This window comes from Notolabrus celidotus, chromosome 22 (assembly GCF_009762535.1).
Source record: "Notolabrus celidotus isolate fNotCel1 chromosome 22, fNotCel1.pri, whole genome shotgun sequence".
NCBI lineage: Eukaryota > Metazoa > Chordata > Actinopteri > Labriformes > Labridae > Notolabrus > Notolabrus celidotus.
The window spans coordinates 14,947,304-14,967,602 of record NC_048293.1 but is presented as its reverse complement, the minus strand read 5'-3'; the positions used below and the strand labels follow the sequence as shown (position 1 = coordinate 14,967,602).

The window sequence follows — 20,299 nt, the reverse complement described above, 5'->3', positions numbered from 1 at the left end:
AAACAGAGAGGACATACATAGAAACCTAGAGACAGAACAATACAATACAAAAATATGACAGCAGTGAACAACTTAAAAACAATTTAAAAGCAAGTGCAGTGATGTTGAGTTATGGGGTGTATTAGTTTTTTGAAAGTGGCGAGTGGAATGAGATTTAAGATTTTTTTCCTGTGAACATTTAGCATGCACAACTTTACAGTTTCCTGGGAATCATAAGTTGCTTTTTCGAAGATACGTATCCCCCCCCAACAAACCCACCCACACACCCACACCCACACCCACGCACAAACAACCTGCTCCAACTGTCCCCCCACCCTGCCATTTGTTTATTCCATTTTCATGGAAATTCAAAACAACACAAATGGCTGTGTTTGTCTTTATGAAAGTAGGCCAAACAACCGCTGACAAACAAGAGGGGGAGTTGTAGGTCAGGGCGCCACAAGCCATGTGTAACCGTGCCTGACAAGAGAGCATGACACGATGGAGTAAGCATCAGTAGACACAATAACATACAAACAGCTCTGCCAGGATGATGTAACACAGTCTAGACTAAACAAAAACACAAACATGAATAAACAAGTTTAACAAGCAGGATTAAATAACAGGAACATTACATCGTAATAGATATAGGCTGTTATAAAAGTTACAAAGGCAGCTAACACTCTGGTTTATACGTCAAGTTTTAGAGAAATCTAATCATATGATAGTGTTTGGAAAGGTTTGATCAACAATAAACATCTAACAGAGATCAGCTAAGATTGAAGGTACAACATCCCTCCTCACTGGAGTTGATAAATCAAAAGAATGACTGCCGAACAGATGGCACATAATAATCATTGCTTTTTTGAAGTGATCAATTTTATTGATCTCTGAGGGAATATGAATGAGCATGGAAGCAAGTGCTGAGGGAGACAAATTGTTGCTAACTGTTAAGAACATTTTAATTCAATAGAGATTGATTTTTGGCATTCGATTTGTCTCCCTCAAAAGCAGAACATGCTTTCCACTCATACTCTGTTTGTTGAATGTTGAAGTTCTATAATTCTGAATTTAGTTTAGGGCTTTTATTTTTAAACATTGCAGTTACTCTAAGGTTCCTCATTTTCACCAAGAAAGCTCAGATCTTGAGATTTTAGATGATGAGTAGCAGTTTCTTGCGTATGAAAGTCTGTTGGGAGCAGTCATTATGAAGCACATGTTTATAAGTGCTCCAATTATGAATTTCATTAGCAGCAGAAGTTGACCTGTTATTAGTCAGAATGTAACGTATTCAAATACAGACCTCATTAATTATAATAGATGCAATTGTTTTAAAGCACCCCCCTTGGCCTCTCTCTCACCCAAACTCACACAAGTGCACACACACGTCATTTTCTTTGTCCCCTGCCCCCTTGTCTGGCATAATACCTCAGGTTAGACACACACACACCAGATGCCCCCTGACGCTCGTTCACATAAAGCGGGCACGTGATCGGCGGCCCTGAGTCCTCAGGCCTGCCAGCCTCATGGCATTGTGTCCCCCTCGGGCGGGCAGCCGGCCTCCCTAAATACCCTTTTGTCTTGGGTGGGATATAATCGCAGTGGCCAAGCCGCTGGTGTGGCACGCGCACCAGCCACTCGTCCCCCTGGTCTGTGACCCAAACAGGTGGATAGGAGGGAAGGGGCCCGGGCGAGGCGGGTGGACCGAGAGGGGGGAAGCGGGGGAAGGGGGGATGGGGGAGGCTGCATCTGTCCCTACACTCAACGACTCCCTGGGTCAGCCTCTGCTCCATATGCTCTCAGGAGAGAGGGAGGCACGCAGGCACACCCAGACTAACAGGTGGAGGGGGGACAGGGGGATTAAGGGAGGTAAATTTGATCAAAAAAAGGATAGGGGGATTTTGAAACTGTCAAATTAGCTGTATGAAACCAAAGAGAGATTCTGAATATCCCTGGAAGATTTCACTTAGAAGAGACTCTTAACCCTTAAGCCATATTAAATGTTTGGCCTGCTTTATTAGAAGCACTCTGCCTGACGGCCATATTTGCTCCCAGGCCCCGGAGCAACATCTCTTCAACAGGCAACTGTTGCTGTCTTTATGTTCTTATAGTTGTCCATAATCCCAGATTGAGTTGTTGTTTGGACTTCCTAAATGTGTTGATTTTTTTAAGCATTCAAATTGTATTCCTGATCTTATATGAGGGAAAAAGTAACAAGTGAATCGTCTTTAGCTGTTGTATATTCTGGTAAACCAACGATCATAATGCTGCTGATTCCATCTTTTTGGGTTATTGTAACCAATTACTGTACGTATCTACTGAAAGACAGTTGTTATCAGAGTTTAAATCATTTTCCTCTTGTATCATATCAGTAAGAATAAGTAAGACTTGTGTACATCAAGGGAGATCAAAAAAATTATTCTCAGTAAACTGTGAAGCCAAAAAATGAAAAATATGTCTGACATTTACAGTAGAAAAACATATTATGATGAACATGCAGCAGCTGTATCATAAACCATTTTAACTGCTTGCATCTTGACATGTCGTTACTAGACAAGCACAGGTGAAACCAATTTGTTAACGATGGCCCAGGTCTATCTCATGTCATCATTAACCACACCAATGAGTCAGTCTGCATTAAACAGGACCACAAAACTGGATCATCAACTGTTATGCTTTTTTAATGTAATCAGTCATACTCATGCTGTTCCTGCTAAATGTCTGCTGGGAAAAGGCTACCATATGTCTGAATTTGAATTTAGCTCTACCAGGTTGCAGATGTAAAAGGTGAGCTCTGATACTCACAAACCTGCTCTCCATTAATGACATCACTGATTGCACCTGTGCTTTTCCCTCATACCATTCAACAGATCTGCTATGGAAAATGCCTCGATTCATGCCCTGAGTTTATGTACTTTTAAGTATTTTCAGCCACTTTTGTTTTTATTTTTAATGGTGTTGGGCAGGAAGAAGACAGGAAACATGAAGAAGAAAAAGAGGGGATGACATGCTGCAAGGCCTGGGGTTGAGTGTTGACTGCTGCTGGAGGACCCTCTCAAGGTATGTGATTAATCAGGTGAGCTACTGATGCACCTCTTTGCTTTTGCTTCAATCGTCATGTATCCATGTATGTGATTTGGCTTTGAGTACATTGAGCTGAAAAAGTGCCCAAACTGACTAAACTCAAAAGTTTGTACATAGGATTCATTAGCTTGATTTTGAGTGAACAGCTCTGAAATGTGGTAAATGTATAACCACTGTGGAGTGCTGAGCAAAAAAAAAAAAAAGACAGACAAAATAATTAATTTTAAAAAATATTATGTTTTGGGATACTTTTAAAAATATGTATATTTTTAAGGCATACTTGAGGATGGGACAGTGTATAGGGTAGGACATTGGGAGGAGAGTGGGGAATGATGGATGGCAAAGGGCCATAGGTTGGATTTGAACCCAGGCCACAAGCTTCATGGACTATAGCCTCTGTACATGGGGTGTGTGATATAACCACTGAGCTAAACCAGCACCCCTGAAGACCTACTTCTGAGCCCTTATGGCCTTATTATGCTGTGCTTTTCAGTTTCTAATGAAGATGGAGGAAAAAACAAAGGAAGAGAGAGAATAATATGAACAAGGTTTCTTGGGTGGACTCAAGCTCGTGATCATTTTTTGTTTGGGTCTAAGCACCAGACTAGGGGGGAGACTAGTAAGCCAACGCTAATGTAGAAGAGTGCAAAATGTGTGCTTCAATGAGCTTGTTGTATCCATACTGTTAACTATCAGTACTTGTTCCCAGTCAGTATACTCTTCATCTTTGCTAATAACTTCTTATTTAAGGCCTCATATGTTCAGCTTACTAAGTTCAACCTCAATGTAACGTGAAGTTTCTCAGTCTTGTGTATGTGCTGTCTCAGGAAGTGAAACTGTATTTTGAACTTGTGTGATAGAGACGCCTGCTCTCGTGTATTCAGAGCACGTTGGATGAAGGCATACACTTGCGGGCCGTGAATTCCAAAGGCTTAGCTTCTGCACGACGACACCCTGAAACAGTTCATTGATGTATAACACTCAATGAAATATTGAAATAAGCAAAGAAAAAGGGACTGTGCTCGGGGCTGATTTGCCTGTCCTCTCTGAACTGCAGTCTAAATAACTGCTGTCCATTTACAGAGAGAGAGGGTGGGCGGGGGGGGTCTCCAGGCTTTAATCTGTTGGATGCAGCTAATTAATTTTTGGTTCCTCCTCCCTGTCTCTGAAGAGAGTAATGTTTGCAGGAGATTAAGAGATAGAGTGTTTGTTAGAAAGGTGTAAATGATCAGTGAGGCCTCATCACAGGTACCTGTGTTAATTGTTATAATGAGGAGTCTCAGCGGCCTGATGAAGAGGAGAGAAGAGGGTCTTTCACAGGTAGCTACAGTGTTATACCAGGGGGATCACATGTACTTATACAATCTAAACACATGCCAAAGAAGAAAGTACATTTTAATTGTAAAATATTGCAAGTAATGTTGATTTATACACAGAGAAAGCTTAACTTCTGTGAATTACTGTGTTGATGTTGCAGAATCCATGCGGCCAGGGATTAATGTGAAATTAGAAAATTATATTGTTGCACTACTTTTCTTCTTGTGTAGCTGTTTTTGATTCACCGTGTAGCCTGTGGTGAGAATACTGGCAGAATGGAGAAAAAATTGGCTCTGTTCACCATGAAGTCATTAAATTTGTAAGCTGTTTGTGATCAAAAGGTGTGTTTGAGGCCATTAACTATGGAGTTTGATCATGGCTTACACGCAGTGTCAAATGTCACTTGTTCCTGCTATTTCCCCCCAATTTCAGTTAAAAGTAAGAATTAAGCCACGAGAGAGTATGAAAAGCTGACTGTGTAAATGTTGTTAAATAGCACCGCTGAGGTTTATTATGTGCTACATTGTTTCCTGACAAACATTTGATGCACAAAATCCTCACTCTGACTCAGAACACGGCTCAGAACACACTCCCTGATGGACTAATACAAGACCACAAAAATTAGCCTCGGTGTTCATTCTTGACCTCGGAAACGGAAGCTTTAAAAAATATATATATCAAAGCAAGTTTCTTATTTTAGACCCTTCAGTTACGTCATGTGACCTGGTCAAGATAAAAACAGAGCTACTCCATCCACAGGCGGCTGAAGATGTGGGAGGACATTTCAGAAACTAAATATAAGTTGGACCTCGGGTTGAGGATTTTTTTTCCCCATCATGTTTGCAAATTTGTGGTTGTAAAATAACCTTTAAGCAGATTGCATTGTTTTCTTGTCCACATATTTCCTTTGCAGACAGGATGTATTTATTAAAAGTCCAGGGAATATCTGCACTCATTCCTATCTCTCAAACTTTGGTTTAAAAAAGCACATGTATTTTACAATCAAGCCATGATAAACATTTACTCTGGACCTAAATGTTGCTCTTTTTAATAAGTGGTCAAACTGTATTTGATCTCATGGACTTTAGTGTTATTATGAATGAACATTAGTCATCAGTTAAGGGCTGTAATACTGTGTGTGGGGCATCACCATTAGGATGAAGCTTAATCTACGATGAAAATGTTTCCATTTGTCTATAAGGAGATTTTTATTAATGTTGAGGGATTATTTAATCCAAGGAGTTAGAAAGACCTGCATGCCATTACCAGTTAATGTCTTTATTTTACCATGTTATTACAGCCCCAAAGAACAACATAGTCATTTAACAGAAATTCAGCATCTATTTATAGAAACTTGATTTATGCTTATCGTTTAAAAAAAAACTAACATTTAAAATGTATTTTTGAATGAGCGTCCTCTTCAGTGCTAACTAGGTGAGCTTTAACTAACTAGGCATTAACAGGACCCATAAGCATAGTAATAATGTGTTTTTAACATATGCTGAGATCTGGTAATCTTCTTATGGGTTTGAGGTTTTTTTCTGTGCCCCTGAATAGCTTAACAAAATATGCCTCCGTAATGGATGGTGGTATCCTCATCCATCGCCCTCCTCCCTCCCTCTATAACTTGAAATAGGCCATCAAGTGGCTAATGAACTGATAAGCCCTCTGTGTCCTGTGGGGCTTATGAACATTATAAGCCAAATGTTTGGGCATATTTGGCGAGACCGTTTTTTTTTTTTTTAAAGAGCACTTATGAGGGCAGAGGACCTAAGCTATAAAAAAGAAATCATGAAATATTGTGAGTAGCTCTGAGGTTATCTTACAGGTTGTTGGACTTGTACTGGTGCAGAAAGAAAGAAAGAATGTGTGGCCCTTTTTTCACTTCATCAGACCTCCAGCTAGTCGAGCTGCTGGTATCATTATCAGTTGTGGATCTGTGTAAATCCACGGATTTGTGTGAGCAGTCTGAGAAATTAAAATAACATGCTTTTTACTGCGCTTACTTCAAATCTCTTTAGACTTCATTTTTTAAAAACATCTAAATCTGTTATTATGTAGGCTATACAAAACCCTTTTAATTTAATCTTTGACAAGATTATCAAATTCATTGATGATGTCACAAACTTAAATAATTTCAGAAAAATGTCGACTAAGCCCGGATAAGCACTTTCAAGGGGATACTGTTGGATTAGCTTAAAAAATATTATTTATTTTTGTTTTTTTATTAGTTGTTGGCACATTTATCCACATCAATATTGCTTGTATTTTTAATTTCATTACAATGTCTATCAATATAAGCACATGCAAACACTGTATAACAAGCAGCCACTCATGCAGGCTATCAAACAAACATGTGGTTCATTTTAATGAGTGCCATAAATTAATTTTTACTATTTTAAAAAACTGTCCCACATTCCTGGGAAGCTTTTATGATCTTTCTGTCTGTCTGTTTTTTCTTCATAATAATAATGATTTTTACTGCCAATAATTAGACCTCATAGTCATTAAAAGTTAACCAGCCAGGGAGATCAGAGTTTGACTGAATCTCTTGTTTTAAAGGGAATACATCCGCAGACTGTTGCAGGAAAAACCTTGAGAGCTCACATAGTCGCCACAACTATGGCAGCTTCTTGCGGCCTTGTGACCAGCAGCTGAACAGGCCTGTGATGGTTTTTGGAGGACCAGACCAGGGGGACAAGGGGCGCTGTTAGACACAAACCAAGAGGGATTAATGCTGCGTCTGTTGGTCCCATATGCTCCTCAGCCCTGCCTCGCTCTTGATTAAAACTCATTGTATTGATGTGTATGAAGTACTGCAGAGGCCGGATGTCTAATCCTCCTTATGACTTGTGCACTTTTGGAGGCACGAGGCTCCAAGGTTACAATAACACGTGGGATGCAGTCATTGTGTGTCAGCTGATAATGGAAGTATCAGTGGGCATTGATTAGAGTCAAGTGTATCATGCAGACTGGGAAATTAACACTGAACCCTACTAAAGTCATCTGTTATTGCAACCACTTTATATTAGGAGGTCAGTGTTTGGGCCCTTGTGATAGTTATTGACATTTGTGTATATATTTTTATTTTTTCAGATGAAAATGGTAGAAGTTTTGAGTCCACATCTCTTCTCAAGCTTATTTTTCTTCCTCGTTTCACTCACTATACTGCATCTCTGTCATTCTTTCAAAATGTGGCATTTTCTACAGCTGACATTTGAAAGTGACCCTGCAGCCTGAAACACTTTTTCCCTCCCCTTTCTCTGCAGCAGTCTGTCTGAAGGAGCTGTTGACACTGCTCGCAGACGCAGCTCATGAATATTCAGGCTTCTGTCAGCCTCAGCCATTGTTTCCAACTTTCAATTGTTGCATTGTTTATCGCCATAACGATATATGTGCATGCTGCTACACTTGGCGTTGCACTGCGGAGATATTATAATTGATTCTTGAATATTATAACGCTCAAATCAGCGCTGTGTGATGAGTTCAAAGAACAGAGTACCCGGATACAAACAGCTGCTTCTGCTTCACCCTTGAATAAGTTATGGATACGGGCTATTGTGTTATTAAGTCTTTCAAAAAGTACATTCAGACCCTTTTAAACAGACACTCTCTCTCATACACACACGCACACACACACCTATTTTTGTGTCCACGCAGGAGTGGAATCAAAGTCGCTCTTCTCTTTAACGCTTCGATTATTTCAAGCAACGCTTTTAATTAGAGCTCTCCTTTAGCGCAGCCTCCAATGAAAGAGAGATTATTGGCAATGTCAAGGATGCTAATTGAATGTTGGACTTCTAACAATTAGCCCTCTGCAGAGCCATGTCGACTCATTACACATCCCACTGCCGCTCTCACTGCATTGTCTAATGCCTACAGACTGACGGTGGAACGTTCAATTTACACCAGAAGTAAACGCAAACAAACACTTTAAAGCAGGTTTAACCTCCTGACTGCTCGGGTGTGTTTTTGAGAAGCTGAAGCCTATATAGCTTTTTCTAGAGGAGGTCAAAAATAAACTTTGTAACTGTCAGGAAGAGGAGATAACATTTAAAACGTGAAGCTTTCAACCCATTAACCTTTGGCCAAAATGTATTTATGCTGCTTTAAAAATCTATAAAAAGCGTTTCGTGAATGTAATTATTTTTTTGAGGAGTTTTTCGTTGATTGGATAAAGACAATTTTAAAAAGGTAAATTTGGTACCTTGTTAATCCTCGAAAATAACTGACGACCTGACTTCCAGCACTTGAACGCTGTTTTACTCCAGGACTGTGTTTTACTAAATGTTTGCACTATTGAGCCCCTATACGGACACTGGGATTGTTGGGTTATGAGGGATGGGTTTTGTGTTAGAACCAGCTGATCTCATCGTGCAGTTTTCTGTGTATATTTGTTTGTGTGTGAAAATCAATAACAAATTATTAAGATAAAAAAAAGACAAATTTGTAGGTTTTGGTGCCGAGCCTATTCCGACCCAATTTTACAGAAATGATCACTTATACTAACTACAGAATAAGAGTTCACATTAACAAAGACGCTCTGTTATACTTTTTGAGTATTAATGTCTTAAATGTTCTTATAATAGACCACTAAGCTGCAGTGGTGCATTTAAAATCCACCAAATTTAAAGGCTAATTAAAACAAACGGGTGCAGTTTATCATGATGCCAAACTAACAAACAAAACAAATACATAGATGTTTTTTTTCCCCTTCGAAGAAATATTAGGCCTGGTTTTATCTTGCACATGTGTGGATCAGGCCTGTAAACCCACGCGGTGTGGGCTTTGAAAGGGACCATTGCAGCCCCACAAAAAAAAACCCCGGCGGTAAAATATTGGGATTAACATCTCTTGGAGGCCGGGATTAAAAAGTGCTCTGACAAAGCGAACACTCTCTTTGTGGAGAAAATCTGAAGTGAGTCACCGGAAACTAAGAAAGGGATAAAATAAATGTTAATAACGCCACCCATGACCCAAAATTCATTTCTTTGCTACAGGGCGTGTTTGATTTCGTCAACAGTCCTTGAACTGATCTTTGTCTGTTACAAACACTGGGTGGCTCTGAAACCAATTATTACAATTTAATGGATAAGGGCAATGTATTTAATATTTAGTGTGGACCTTTATCACATTATGTCCACGTTGTGCGTCATTATGACGCTAATTATTGGCTAATCAACAAACTACAACACTGCGCACCTTTATTCAAGTAGCCTACCGTAATGACTTATTTTGTAGTTTTTTATTTCTGGAAAAAAAGACAGATTTTTGAAGCCAGGCCAAAGTTAAATAAAATTCAATGTCACTATCAAATATATATATTTTTTTTACCACTGTCGTTTAGGATAATTGTACATTGAACAATTGTCTTTTAGGCCAATTATACAATGAACAACGTTTGTTTCCCCCCAGGATTAATTTAAGTTAGTAGTGTAGGTTCCTGCGTATTTCTTTTAATCAAACCTTTGAAAAAAAATCCCCCAATTTGTTTCCCCACACATTGCCTGGAAACATTTTAACTCCATTTCCCCCCCATTTCCACACACACACACACACACACACACACACACACACACACACACACACACACACACACACACACACACACACACACACACACACACATGCAGGCACACAGAGATCGTCTCTTGATGACAGAGTTAAGCTCACAGGACCTTTATTCATGTCTTTTTCAGCGGTGAGGTCACACCATCTTTGGAGCCAGTGAAGGATCCACAATCACCGTGTGCTCAGATCAATGGAGGGGGAGCAAAAGTGTAGAGCTCTCAGCGGCCCGAGAGTCACTTCCAGTGGGGCTCTAACCCTTAACTTATAACTACCATGTGCTCGGAAAGTCTCGTATCTGTTCGTGATGCCGGGAATCGAACCATCAGCATCCTTTCGTTGTTCAAAAAAAAAAAAGTTAGAAATCTATTAAAATCACAGCAGAGAGTCTGATGCGAGGGGGGCTCACAAATTGCATACAATACAACAGATCACAGTTTCGAAGGCTAGCACAGATAAAAAAAACACATATGTACCATTTATATAAGACACACACTGATTGTCTCTTAGAAACTACATATTGATTCCTTATAAACACTTTTTTCTTAAATAAAGTAGTGCATCCATGTCCACACACCGTCCTCATGTCTCTCTGCCTGCAGTTAGGGCAAAGTTGTGTGAAAAGTTTAAAGGAGGTTTGTCCATCCCAAGCAGGAGAATGAACTGAGTTTTGTTCTTGAATAAACATTAGTTCCGTGGCTGTGGTGTAACTTTGTCCTCAACAGGTGTTTTTACGCACAGAGGCACACTGACAGACATGGATGAGGGGCTACAACCTGGGACAGAGGGGGAATCTCTTTGCCAGTGCTAAAATAAATTAAACGTATCCTCTTTCTAGGAGGACCAAAGATCATCTCGAGGCCCCTGAGAGCCCTGCCTCGTGCTAACCGGTCCTGTGTGTTTTATTGAGGGGTGATCGTCACTGTTCTGTGCACTTTGTTTTTTTTTAATGACACCTGATTGCTCTGTTCACAGGACCTGGAATTTCCACGAGGATGTCTGATCCTTATAATCCAAGCAATCGGCATTGAAGTTCAGCTTCCAGGACGCCGCCTGGTCCTTATAATCCAAGCAGTCTGCCGTGGAGTTGAAGCCCAGGCCGGACGTCCCGTAGCCCTGGCTGGAGATGGACGCCGGGGACTGGTTCAGGTGGCTTGTTACCGCGTTCGTGCTCATCGGACTGAGGGTCGAGCCGGCTCCTGACAGCTGATGGTGCATGGGAGTGAGGTAAGAGCCGCAGTCCATGCCGCCGAAATAGGATGTCGAGCCTGCGTAGCCCTGGCTGTAGCTCGAGGCCTGCGTGTAGGTCATTGGGTAGGACCTCTGCATGCACGAGGAGGAGGTAGAAAGGGGGTCCGCGAGCGGGGAGATAGACGCCGGGCTCCAGATGGACACCGGGGCGGTGCTGGTGGAGATGGCGGGGACGGTGGTGGTGCTGGTAGGGGGTGTGAACTGGCCGCTGGCACCGCTCTCCGAGCTCACCTCTCTGGTGGGAGAACTTTTCTTTTTGGCAGGTCGGACCTTGTTCTGGCCCCCGTTCTGCTGCTGCTGCTGTTGCTGGCGACACTTTGCCCGCCGGTTCTTAAACCAGACCTGGAAGAGGCACAGAGGGGTTCATGTTACTAAAGAAATCCCTTTATTATAGAAGACATCAAACCCAATTCTTTGTATCTCGGATACAGCACAAACAGTTTATAATAAACACATTTTCCACCAAACGTGCGTAAAAACGTTAATTATTCACCTAAATCAAGGTGTTTCTACACTTTCCTCAAACTAGTTTTGGTACCAGGACAAATCGGTCTTATTCAATTGCTTAAATTCTCTGAACATGAATCTTTCGTTTAGTGAAATTATATCAGCCCACTGGCAAACGTTTTCCACTTGATTTTAGGCAGAAAAATCCAGAGCTTCGGATACACTGTCAGGCACAGGTTAAGATGATGTTTCATGCACTGCTGATAAAAAAAAAACTAAAATGCCTTTTCTTTTTTTAGTGTTCTATTAATTTCAAAAGTAGACTGTCTGTATGAATTATTTTTTTCACATTGTTGTAGCTATTTAATCATCCAAATATTTAGCCTGGAAGGGCCACGTTTATGTTGGTGCCACACTATAGTACACACATTTTGTTTTTCATGCTGAACATATTCTCTCCAACGATCTCTCTCAAAACATGGCAGTTGTTTCTGTGAACTCACCTGTACTCGGGACTCGGGTAGATTGATTTTCAGGGCCACCTCTTCGCGCATGAATATATCCGGATATCGAGTTTTGGCGAACAACGCCTCCAAAATGTCGAGCTGTGCGCGCGTAAAAGTAGTCCTCTCTCGCCTCTGCTTCCGCGGCGTTGCTGTAAATGAAAGAAATTTGAAATAAATTAAAAAAAACACGTCAGTTTTGTATCCATTTAGAGAAGCAATTAAGAAGATCAAAAGTCATCAAAGGCAGATCTGTAACCGAATCACAGAGTGTTCATTTTTGTTGTTTGCGTAATTACGCACGAGTCCTGTGAGACTCAGACGCCGGGGGCAAATTGTAGCACTTGACGTACTTAACAGTAATGTGCCATAAATTGATACAGTTTGCAAAAATCAAAGCAATTTTCAGTAATTCATTCGAAAGGCACATCTAAAAATAAAATCACACAAGAAGAGACTTGTGTTCTCTCAACATTTGGTGCAAGTTTTCTAAAATAATGAATGTATTCTTTTTCTGACTAACATATATCAACAATCATTATTTGTCTTTGTTTTATATTCCAAAGTTTAAAGCAAGAGCTAAATGACTAAAAAATAAACATAGCCCCAGGCAGTTAATGTTAATTCATCTCTTTTAGTTATGTTAAAAAAAAAAGTCAAAAAATCCAGACTCACCTGGATAGCCCACTGATGGATGCAACAGATCCATCCCGGAAGTCGTTAAGCTGAGCCCATTGACTGTGTAAGGTGGTTGCTTTAGATACGACATCATGCTAATGTTTGTCTGAGGGCTGAAGTTGGAGAAAATCTTGAAAACTGATGGAGCTCCCGAAGTAGACTTGGTTTCCTCCGTGCGCCCTGTGGTCCGTGTTACAGCGGGCACCTGTTCAGAAACGACGAGAGAGGAAGACCTCGATGAAGAAGCACATTGTGAGGAAATCTCTTAACATGCCGCTGACGTGTAATGAATCCTCTCCAAAAACGTACGGCGCTTCTTAAAAAAAGAAACACATCTCCAGCTGTCCTCGTAGCTATACCCCTCCCCACCCCCCGAAACAAAAAGCAGTAACCCGGACTGTAACTGCAGCATGGCACTTGAAAGTTTAATCAAAGACCGAGATAGCTGTAAATGAAGTGTAATAGAAATACATATGTAAATTATTAGTGATGATTATGCTGTGAAGTAAAACAAAAAACTTGAACTAACACCAAAGTAAACAGAAAAATACTTCCAGGTGTTTTCTTTGTTCAATCTATTTTATTTTATTCTGGTTTACCTCAGAGTATCTCTGTTTTATGTTAAAAAAAAAAGAAACTGAGGACACTGAGGAGTGAAAAATAGATTGAAGTGATTCTACAAAATCGTACCTGTTTAACAAATGCAGGAGACAGAAATACATTTTACAACTAATTCCAAACTGTAGTATTTTTCTCTCTCGTTAAGAGCTTTAGAAAAAAAATAGTGTATACTTTTTGTAAAATCAAGATTAGGCCACACTTTCAAGGCAGTTTATTGTCAACATTTTTTCATAATAAAAGAGGAGATTAATTGCTGTAGTGACGTCTTAATTCATTAAACATACACGTGCGTCCCTATTGAACACGTAGTTGTTTCATTCGTTCAAACTGTAATCAATGCTCTCTGTGACGTTGATCGGGAAATGTGTGATTGCTGTCACTTCATCTTCAGTGACCCTCAGCCGTCATCCCCACTGCGCGTCTTGATTAGTTTCTTTTTTTTTTTCAATATCCAACGGTTTTAACCCCCTCATCCCAATCTGTCACACTTAAAACGCACCCGTCAACCAGTTGCACACACCAACTCAATAACAACCTCCCTGTCCGAGAATTAATTATGATAAATGTTTTTTTTCCTGGTGATGAATTAACGAGATAATCTGAGTGGCAGGTATGAGTGGAGCTGCAGTTTGGTGTCAAGACGGTCCGAGCTGCTCAAGGCTCCTGAAAATTATACTTCAGATTAGGTCCTTTAATAACTACTGTTGGAGTTCAAACATATAGGCCTATCATATATAATATGATGTGATTCATTATCAGCCTTGTGCTGAAATAATACCCAAACAACAGGTAAGAAATGTAAATCTTAAATATATTATTTCACCAGCTGAACTTTAGATTTCGACGCGTAAATACGACCTGCCACACGATGACGAATAACAAGTGATGTGTTGGTTTATTGTCCCTACATTATTCATATATGAGGCAGAGGGGAGCCAGGAGAGATGAAAGGCCCCGCAATATTTTTCGATATACAGGGCCTAGACGCTTCCTCCTCGGTGCAGATTCCATCCCCAGCTCTCAAAATGCATCATTTTATCGTTGTATTATTGTACCTCCAAGTTCGGGGTCATGTCTCTGTGTGTGGCATGAAATAAATATTTTTTAGGTCGAAACTTTATTCCTTCAATATGAAGCCGGCTCCTTCGTTAAGCAGCACTGGCTTCAGTCAGTGGGAGGGAGAAATTTGTAAAATGTCAACCCCACCGTTCAAAAAACGAGACTTTAGTATCAGAGAAGCTTAAATTCAGCTTTCCGTGTTGAATTATTGCCATTATAAGACACTTCTCCCCTTTCTCTTGTATGCCCTATATCTGTGAGATTTCTGCAAAAGGGACACACAATTACACTCTGTGCCCCGCTAAAATTAAAAATTCAGTGAGTTAAAGAGACCTCAACTCATATTTGTTACAGCCTTTATAGCATTTGTCTTTAAATAAAGAAACGAGATTGTTAAGTCTATAAATGTGGTTTTGAAATATTTTCTACCGGTTTGACTTCGCGATCCTTAAGCTCGATATAGACTGATAATAACATGTTATGATTTAGCCTAAAAGCTTGCTAAAAATGTTGATAAGAAAAGTCAAACTTACCCTAATATCGGCGGTTGTAAAGTTCTTTGTCTGCTCGGTTTCCTCCAGGAGTAATAATAAAAGTCAGCGCAGACAAACGACGTCCTGGCGCACGAAAAAGCGCAAAAGCAGCCAAAAGCAGGAGCAGGAGCAGAAAAATGATCAGCCGTCTTCGGAGGAAGAAAAACAGAACGGCTAAAAGTTAAATACTGAGCAGTTACATCGGCTGTTGAAGCGGTGCTACAGCGGCGCAGTGATGGAGGAGGAGGCTGCATGAACGCCTTTAGGATTTGTTGGTGTGTTGTGAGTGAAGTGCTTGACTTGGATTTTGTACAAAGTGCCAGCCAATGGGAGCCGCAGGACTGAGCTGAGGTCTGTCTCTGTCTCCGTCTCTCACACCGGTGGGGAGGATGAGGTTTTTTTTTCTCTGGGAAACAAATGTCTCCAGCTACTTTTTTGACGCACAGTTTTCAGCCAATGGCAGCGCGAGGGCGACTGACAACATCCCCATCCCGGCGCACAGAGGGAACACTTATAATAAATAACCGATGGATGACGACAAGTGCAGTTAAAACCAGGAAAAGTCAGTGTAGTCACAAATATTTTTTTGACATTTTATCCATAAAGTGGATGCAATATCTGGGGGGGAGTGAAGAGGGAAAAGTGCTACTAAAATGTGTGCGTAAAATGTGTGCGTAAACAAAGAATATTCCGTGACCCATGTTGTGCAGGGTGAAGTAGTGATGTGATACATGTTGTTGTTATACCTTTTAATCACTCACGTTGATTGAGAGCATATTAAAGTTACCCAAATTTTTTTTTTTTTTTTAAAGATCTGATTTAAAACTCAAAGTTTCAGACAATTGAAGAACATCAAAGCACTTCAAAATAACATAACCGTCAACGTGTGGTTAAAATGCAAGTCTGATTTATGTATAGAGGAATCAAAATCTGTAAATATGTAAAAAAAGTGACAAAGAGACAAGAGGATGAAGATAAAAAAACCTCTCCTGGACTAAATCTCGGTCTCTCCATGTGAAGGCTGCACCGTCCTCTCACATTCCTGCGCGTCGCTAAAAAAGGGGATTTAGAGCGACTTATTTTCTTAAAACTGTCCTCCCGTCCGCAGAGCCAGCCAGTCTGCTCCCCCATCATGCTGCCTCACACGGGCCTGCACCGAAAAAAATCCCCAACAATATTTTACAGGAAAATTTACACCGACAGACCCCGAGCACGGACGACTTATGGAGGCACCAGGACCTGCAAATAATTCCCAGGGAAGACGAGAAAAATCAGGGGGGAAAGGCAAAAATATGCCGGATTTTAAAGAAGAGGGACTTTCTATTATATTACATGAAACGATTTTTCGGAGACGAAGAAAATAGAAGACAAATATGAAGGTAGGTGTTTTATTTCAGATCCAATTTGCATAAAAGTGCTAATTCTGTCGTTACTCTGCAAAAAACAAGATAATAATAATAATAATAATAATAATAATAATAATAATAATAATAATAATAATAATAATATTTTGTTATGGGGATTTTAGTTTGTATTTTCTGTGAGACCTTCAGGGTGCATGGGACAAATCAGCCTCCTCTGTGTCACTGAAATGTTGAACCCGCGTGCCCATCTCAAAATAATGTGCCGAGGGTTTTTGTCACGGCTTGGTAAATGTATCATCTTAAGAGGCTTTGTGGAACACCTACACACACTCACTCACTCACACACACAGTGACACACACACACACACACACAAACACAGTGACACACACATACCGCGCGCCTGCACGGACACACCCGCTCACTTGAAACAGATTTGAATATTGATTTAGATTTATAAACACAGGCACGCGGTGGGTTTTTATGAATCGTGATGTTGCCTCCTCTCTCTCTGTGGCTCGTGCTGAAGGCCATCGGGGAGTCAAAAGGTGCTCTGACAGCTGCTGGGAGGACTGGTTTCCACTTAGTGCTGGCATTAACTGATTTGAACTTGTTACAAATTCAGTGACATCTCTTTTTACAGGTGTCGATCACAGGAGGCGCCTGAATGGATCATAACCCTGGATTTCTTTTAACAACGTAACGAGATCTGGTCTGAGCAGAGGAAAAGTTTTGCTGTGAGTTTACCTGTTCGGATTAGAGGGACTGAAACACATCCAGGTATTCTAACTGTTTCTTTTTGTCTGATTTGATTCATATAATTCATGTTTTTACTGCCAGATTACACACACATTTTATCATCTGATTACATGGAAGAAGGAGAGCAAAATCACAAAAGTTGCCTGTTTATATTTAAAGGTAAATTTTCTGAAATAAAAATCAAGATGTAATTTATCACATTAACCAACCCCAGAGAGTTGTAAAGATGATGTCTTGTGTAATATATTTAAAATTATTTGTTTGTGTCAATGAGGTTTTTATTATCACTGTGAAGCATTCTCATTTTTACTGCAGCAGACTCCAGCCAACAATCATCATATTACGTTTTACATTAAAAGACACCAAGCTGCTTTTAAAAATGTTGAATATTTTGTAGGATCTTTAAAATTGTTCCACAATGAAATATGATGAATATTACCCTACAGCTAAAAAGTACATAAAAAAACATGAATATTTCCTGATCGTTTTGCAGCTGCGTGGTAATTTCTCATAGCTGGAGCTTTTCTAACAGAAGCATGTAAAATCATGACGTGTGATGCTAATATCAGCCTGATCTGAGCGTTTTAAATAGCTAAATAATTTATGAAAGAGTAAAGGCAGGCCCTCCGCGGGGACTGTGTATCTTTAAAAGGACGTTTAAAGGCAGAGGCAGTTAAACGCCTCTGGCTCCCTCTGACTCCCGGCTAATTGACGCCGCCGCTTTTATCTCCGCCTCTGCTGCTGCTGCTGCTCTCAACCTGAGGGAGAGGATCCGCAGGCCTGCTCCAACCTGTGATTCCTACCGGCTAATGCGGAGCCTATACGTGTTATTAATACATTGGACAGGCCTGATGTTTGACCCTTGTTTGATAGCGTTAAAAAGAAAAATCTTATTTCAAGATTGGATTATTATGGGCAGGCAGCCCCCTTCTTCTCCCCCTGCTCCCTTTGAGCCTTATCCAGGCATACAAAAGGAATAATACACAATATGAAGTAGATAAATTCCCTTTTTATGAATTAAATGGGGCAAATAAAAACACAGCAGCTCAGTAATTTAAATATTGGATTTTTTTGCATAATGATTGTGGGTAGTCTACATTTAAAGCGGCATGTTTACAGCATATATCTAGGTTTTCCTCTCCTCTCCTCTTTCCCTCTGTGTTTGATATTCGCATGGCTGAAGACGAGGAATGTGTTGGTGGAATTCATTCTGAGCTTTTAAAAAAGGAGCCAGAAAAAAGGGATAAAATCCACTCAAGCCAATTCATATAGAAATGCTGATAATCTGTCATGTCAAGAAGGAAAATCCTGCAGCATATAGGATTCAGATTTACCAGCATTACCTTTGACTAAAAAACAAGGATACTTTTGGGTAACTTTCATTAATCTCCTTTATTCCTTTCTTTAATTTTACCTATTAAACAGAAAATTATTATTTATAGCTCGTCTATTTGGTGAAAATGTGTAAACTCTGCAAACACTGTTACATTAATCTTGACTAACATAAAATCACCCATTTTAAAATTGAAGCTCCCACGTAAATATAGTTTGACTTCATATATGATCTAATTTAGTCACATTTTTGTCAGCAGAAGTTACAATCATTTTTATTTCCTCCATATGAAATGTAATTTCTGAGGATAGAAATGCCCTGAATGTGTGTGTGTGTGTGTTTGGTTGTGAGTGTGTGGGTGACAGTAAGAGAGCGAGGGAGAGAGAAAAAGAGAGAGAGAGAGATGAGCTGAAGTAGGATAATCACAGGCTGTATTTTAATTAGGCTGGCAGGTTTGATGGATACGTTGCCACCACGGCTGCTTTACTGCGTAGTGAGCAAGGTGCCTAAACAGAGGGCTTTCCCCACGCTGTCCCCTTATCACAAAGGAGCTAAACCTTTGTGTAATGTAACATGTAACTGACCCCAGAGGTCATCAAAACACATTCAGCCTCCTCCCCGGGGATTAAAGACGAAGAAGGAACCCCATTCAGAGTCAGTTTGGGACGAGTTTGGTGACACAGAGGCACACAGACAGAATCCTCAGGCTGCACTCTGCATCTGGGATTTTATCTCCACAATTATACACAACGTTACTAATTTAGTTTTGGTTAAAGTTCTGCTTAAAATGATTAAGGAAAATACTTCTGCTGTGGAATGAGTCTTACTTTTTGCTGTAATGAAAAGGTGTCCTCATCATGAAATTCTGGGTCTATTTTCCGTGCACATTTTCTCCCCGAATTCAAATATGGTGCCTCGATAAGTCAGCAGCTGTTTGTGTTTGCCAAGTTTGCTCTTTCCATTAATATGACATGCCTTTTAATTAGTGCCATAATTGTTTGTGTTGTGTTTGTGCAGGAGTTCGCCCAACAAACAAGCAGATGCAATTAAACACACTCGCCTTCAGATCATCAATGAGGAGGCAAAGTCAAGACTGCTGGAAAAACATACAAGGACGAATAGAAGGCGAGAGGAGAGCCCGTCGCCTCAAGGTTACACTTGAACTGTGTGAAGAGCTTGTCTTTGCACAATCTGGACAGCCCTGTTAACAAATTGTTTTATAATTAAACATCCATTTTAAAACTGAATGCAGCTCTTTCTCTGACATTTCTTGTGCTTTAGGTGAAGAATGACATAACATTCTCTGTCTTCACACTGTCTTAAAAGTGAGGAAAATAATTTTCAAATAAAGTCTATTATTGTCAAACCTCCACCCTGCTCCCTGACTCTCTCTCTTCCTCAGTAGCCCTCTCTTCCCGTGTGTGCTGAGGTGTCTGCATGGCGTGGTAAAACCTGCCCTGCAGACCGGACCTCTCAAGTCTTCAAAGGAGGAAGAACTCAATGTGGGGGGATTTGTTCAGGCTTATTTGGTAACCTAGGATTTGAATTGGATTCTGGGAGGCATTCATAACACATTTGAAAATGTTACATTGTGTGATTTTGTGTGTAATCCCCATAATAAATTTTTAGAAATGGTCACAGCACTCGCACAACTGTGACTATTCATGATTTATCAAATGGTTTTCTTGTCTTGCCTCTCGGGGGTTGAGGTGTGTGTCGATGGATGGGAATGGAGGGACGATTTGAGGATTTCAGAAGAAGAAGATTCCTCCTCAGTTGTAACCTTTCTCACAGCACTGTTTTGT

At 40.3% G+C, this 20,299-nt stretch overlaps 2 protein-coding genes across 3 annotated transcripts in view; one reads left to right on the top strand and one right to left on the bottom strand.

Moving 5' to 3' along the window:
• Positions 1-19,866, top strand: part of tmem260 (transmembrane protein 260) — a 60,258-nt gene extending 40,392 nt beyond the window's left edge. Inside the window, exons 1-5 of one of the 2 annotated variants that reach the window (XR_004629636.1) lie at positions 2,579-2,766; positions 2,946-3,039; positions 10,924-11,175; positions 17,046-17,182; positions 19,512-19,866. The gene's annotated coding sequence lies outside the window, so the exon portion shown is untranslated. Of the gene's footprint in view, positions 1-2,578; positions 2,767-2,945; positions 3,040-10,923; positions 11,176-17,045; positions 17,183-19,511 lie in introns of those variants that run through there. The other variant, XR_004629637.1, reaches the window with a different exon arrangement.
• On the bottom strand, positions 10,044-15,339 carry otx2b (orthodenticle homeobox 2b). The gene is made up of 4 exons (XM_034675122.1): positions 15,041-15,339; positions 12,825-13,032; positions 12,150-12,301; positions 10,044-11,541 (listed from the first exon to the last, which is right to left on the bottom strand). The coding sequence occupies exons 2-4, from the start codon at positions 12,919-12,921 to the stop codon at positions 10,918-10,920; spliced, it is 873 nt and encodes a 290-aa protein (XP_034531013.1). The 5' UTR covers positions 12,922-13,032; positions 15,041-15,339; the 3' UTR covers positions 10,044-10,917.
• Positions 19,867-20,299: the final 433 nt, after the last annotated feature.

Excerpts from the sequence above, each read along its gene's own strand:
- otx2b (XM_034675122.1), bottom strand. The coding sequence starts at position 12,921 with ATGATGTCGTATCTAAAGCAACCACCTTACACAGTCAATGGGCTCAGC. Across the intron at positions 12,302-12,824 it reads TCCATCAGTGGGCTATCCAG|CAACGCCGCGGAAGCAGAGG; the intron begins GTGAGTCTGGAT and ends TTTCATTTACAG. Across the intron at positions 11,542-12,149 it reads TACCCGAGTCCCGAGTACAG|GTCTGGTTTAAGAACCGGCG; the intron begins GTGAGTTCACAG and ends TGCCTCTTCCAG.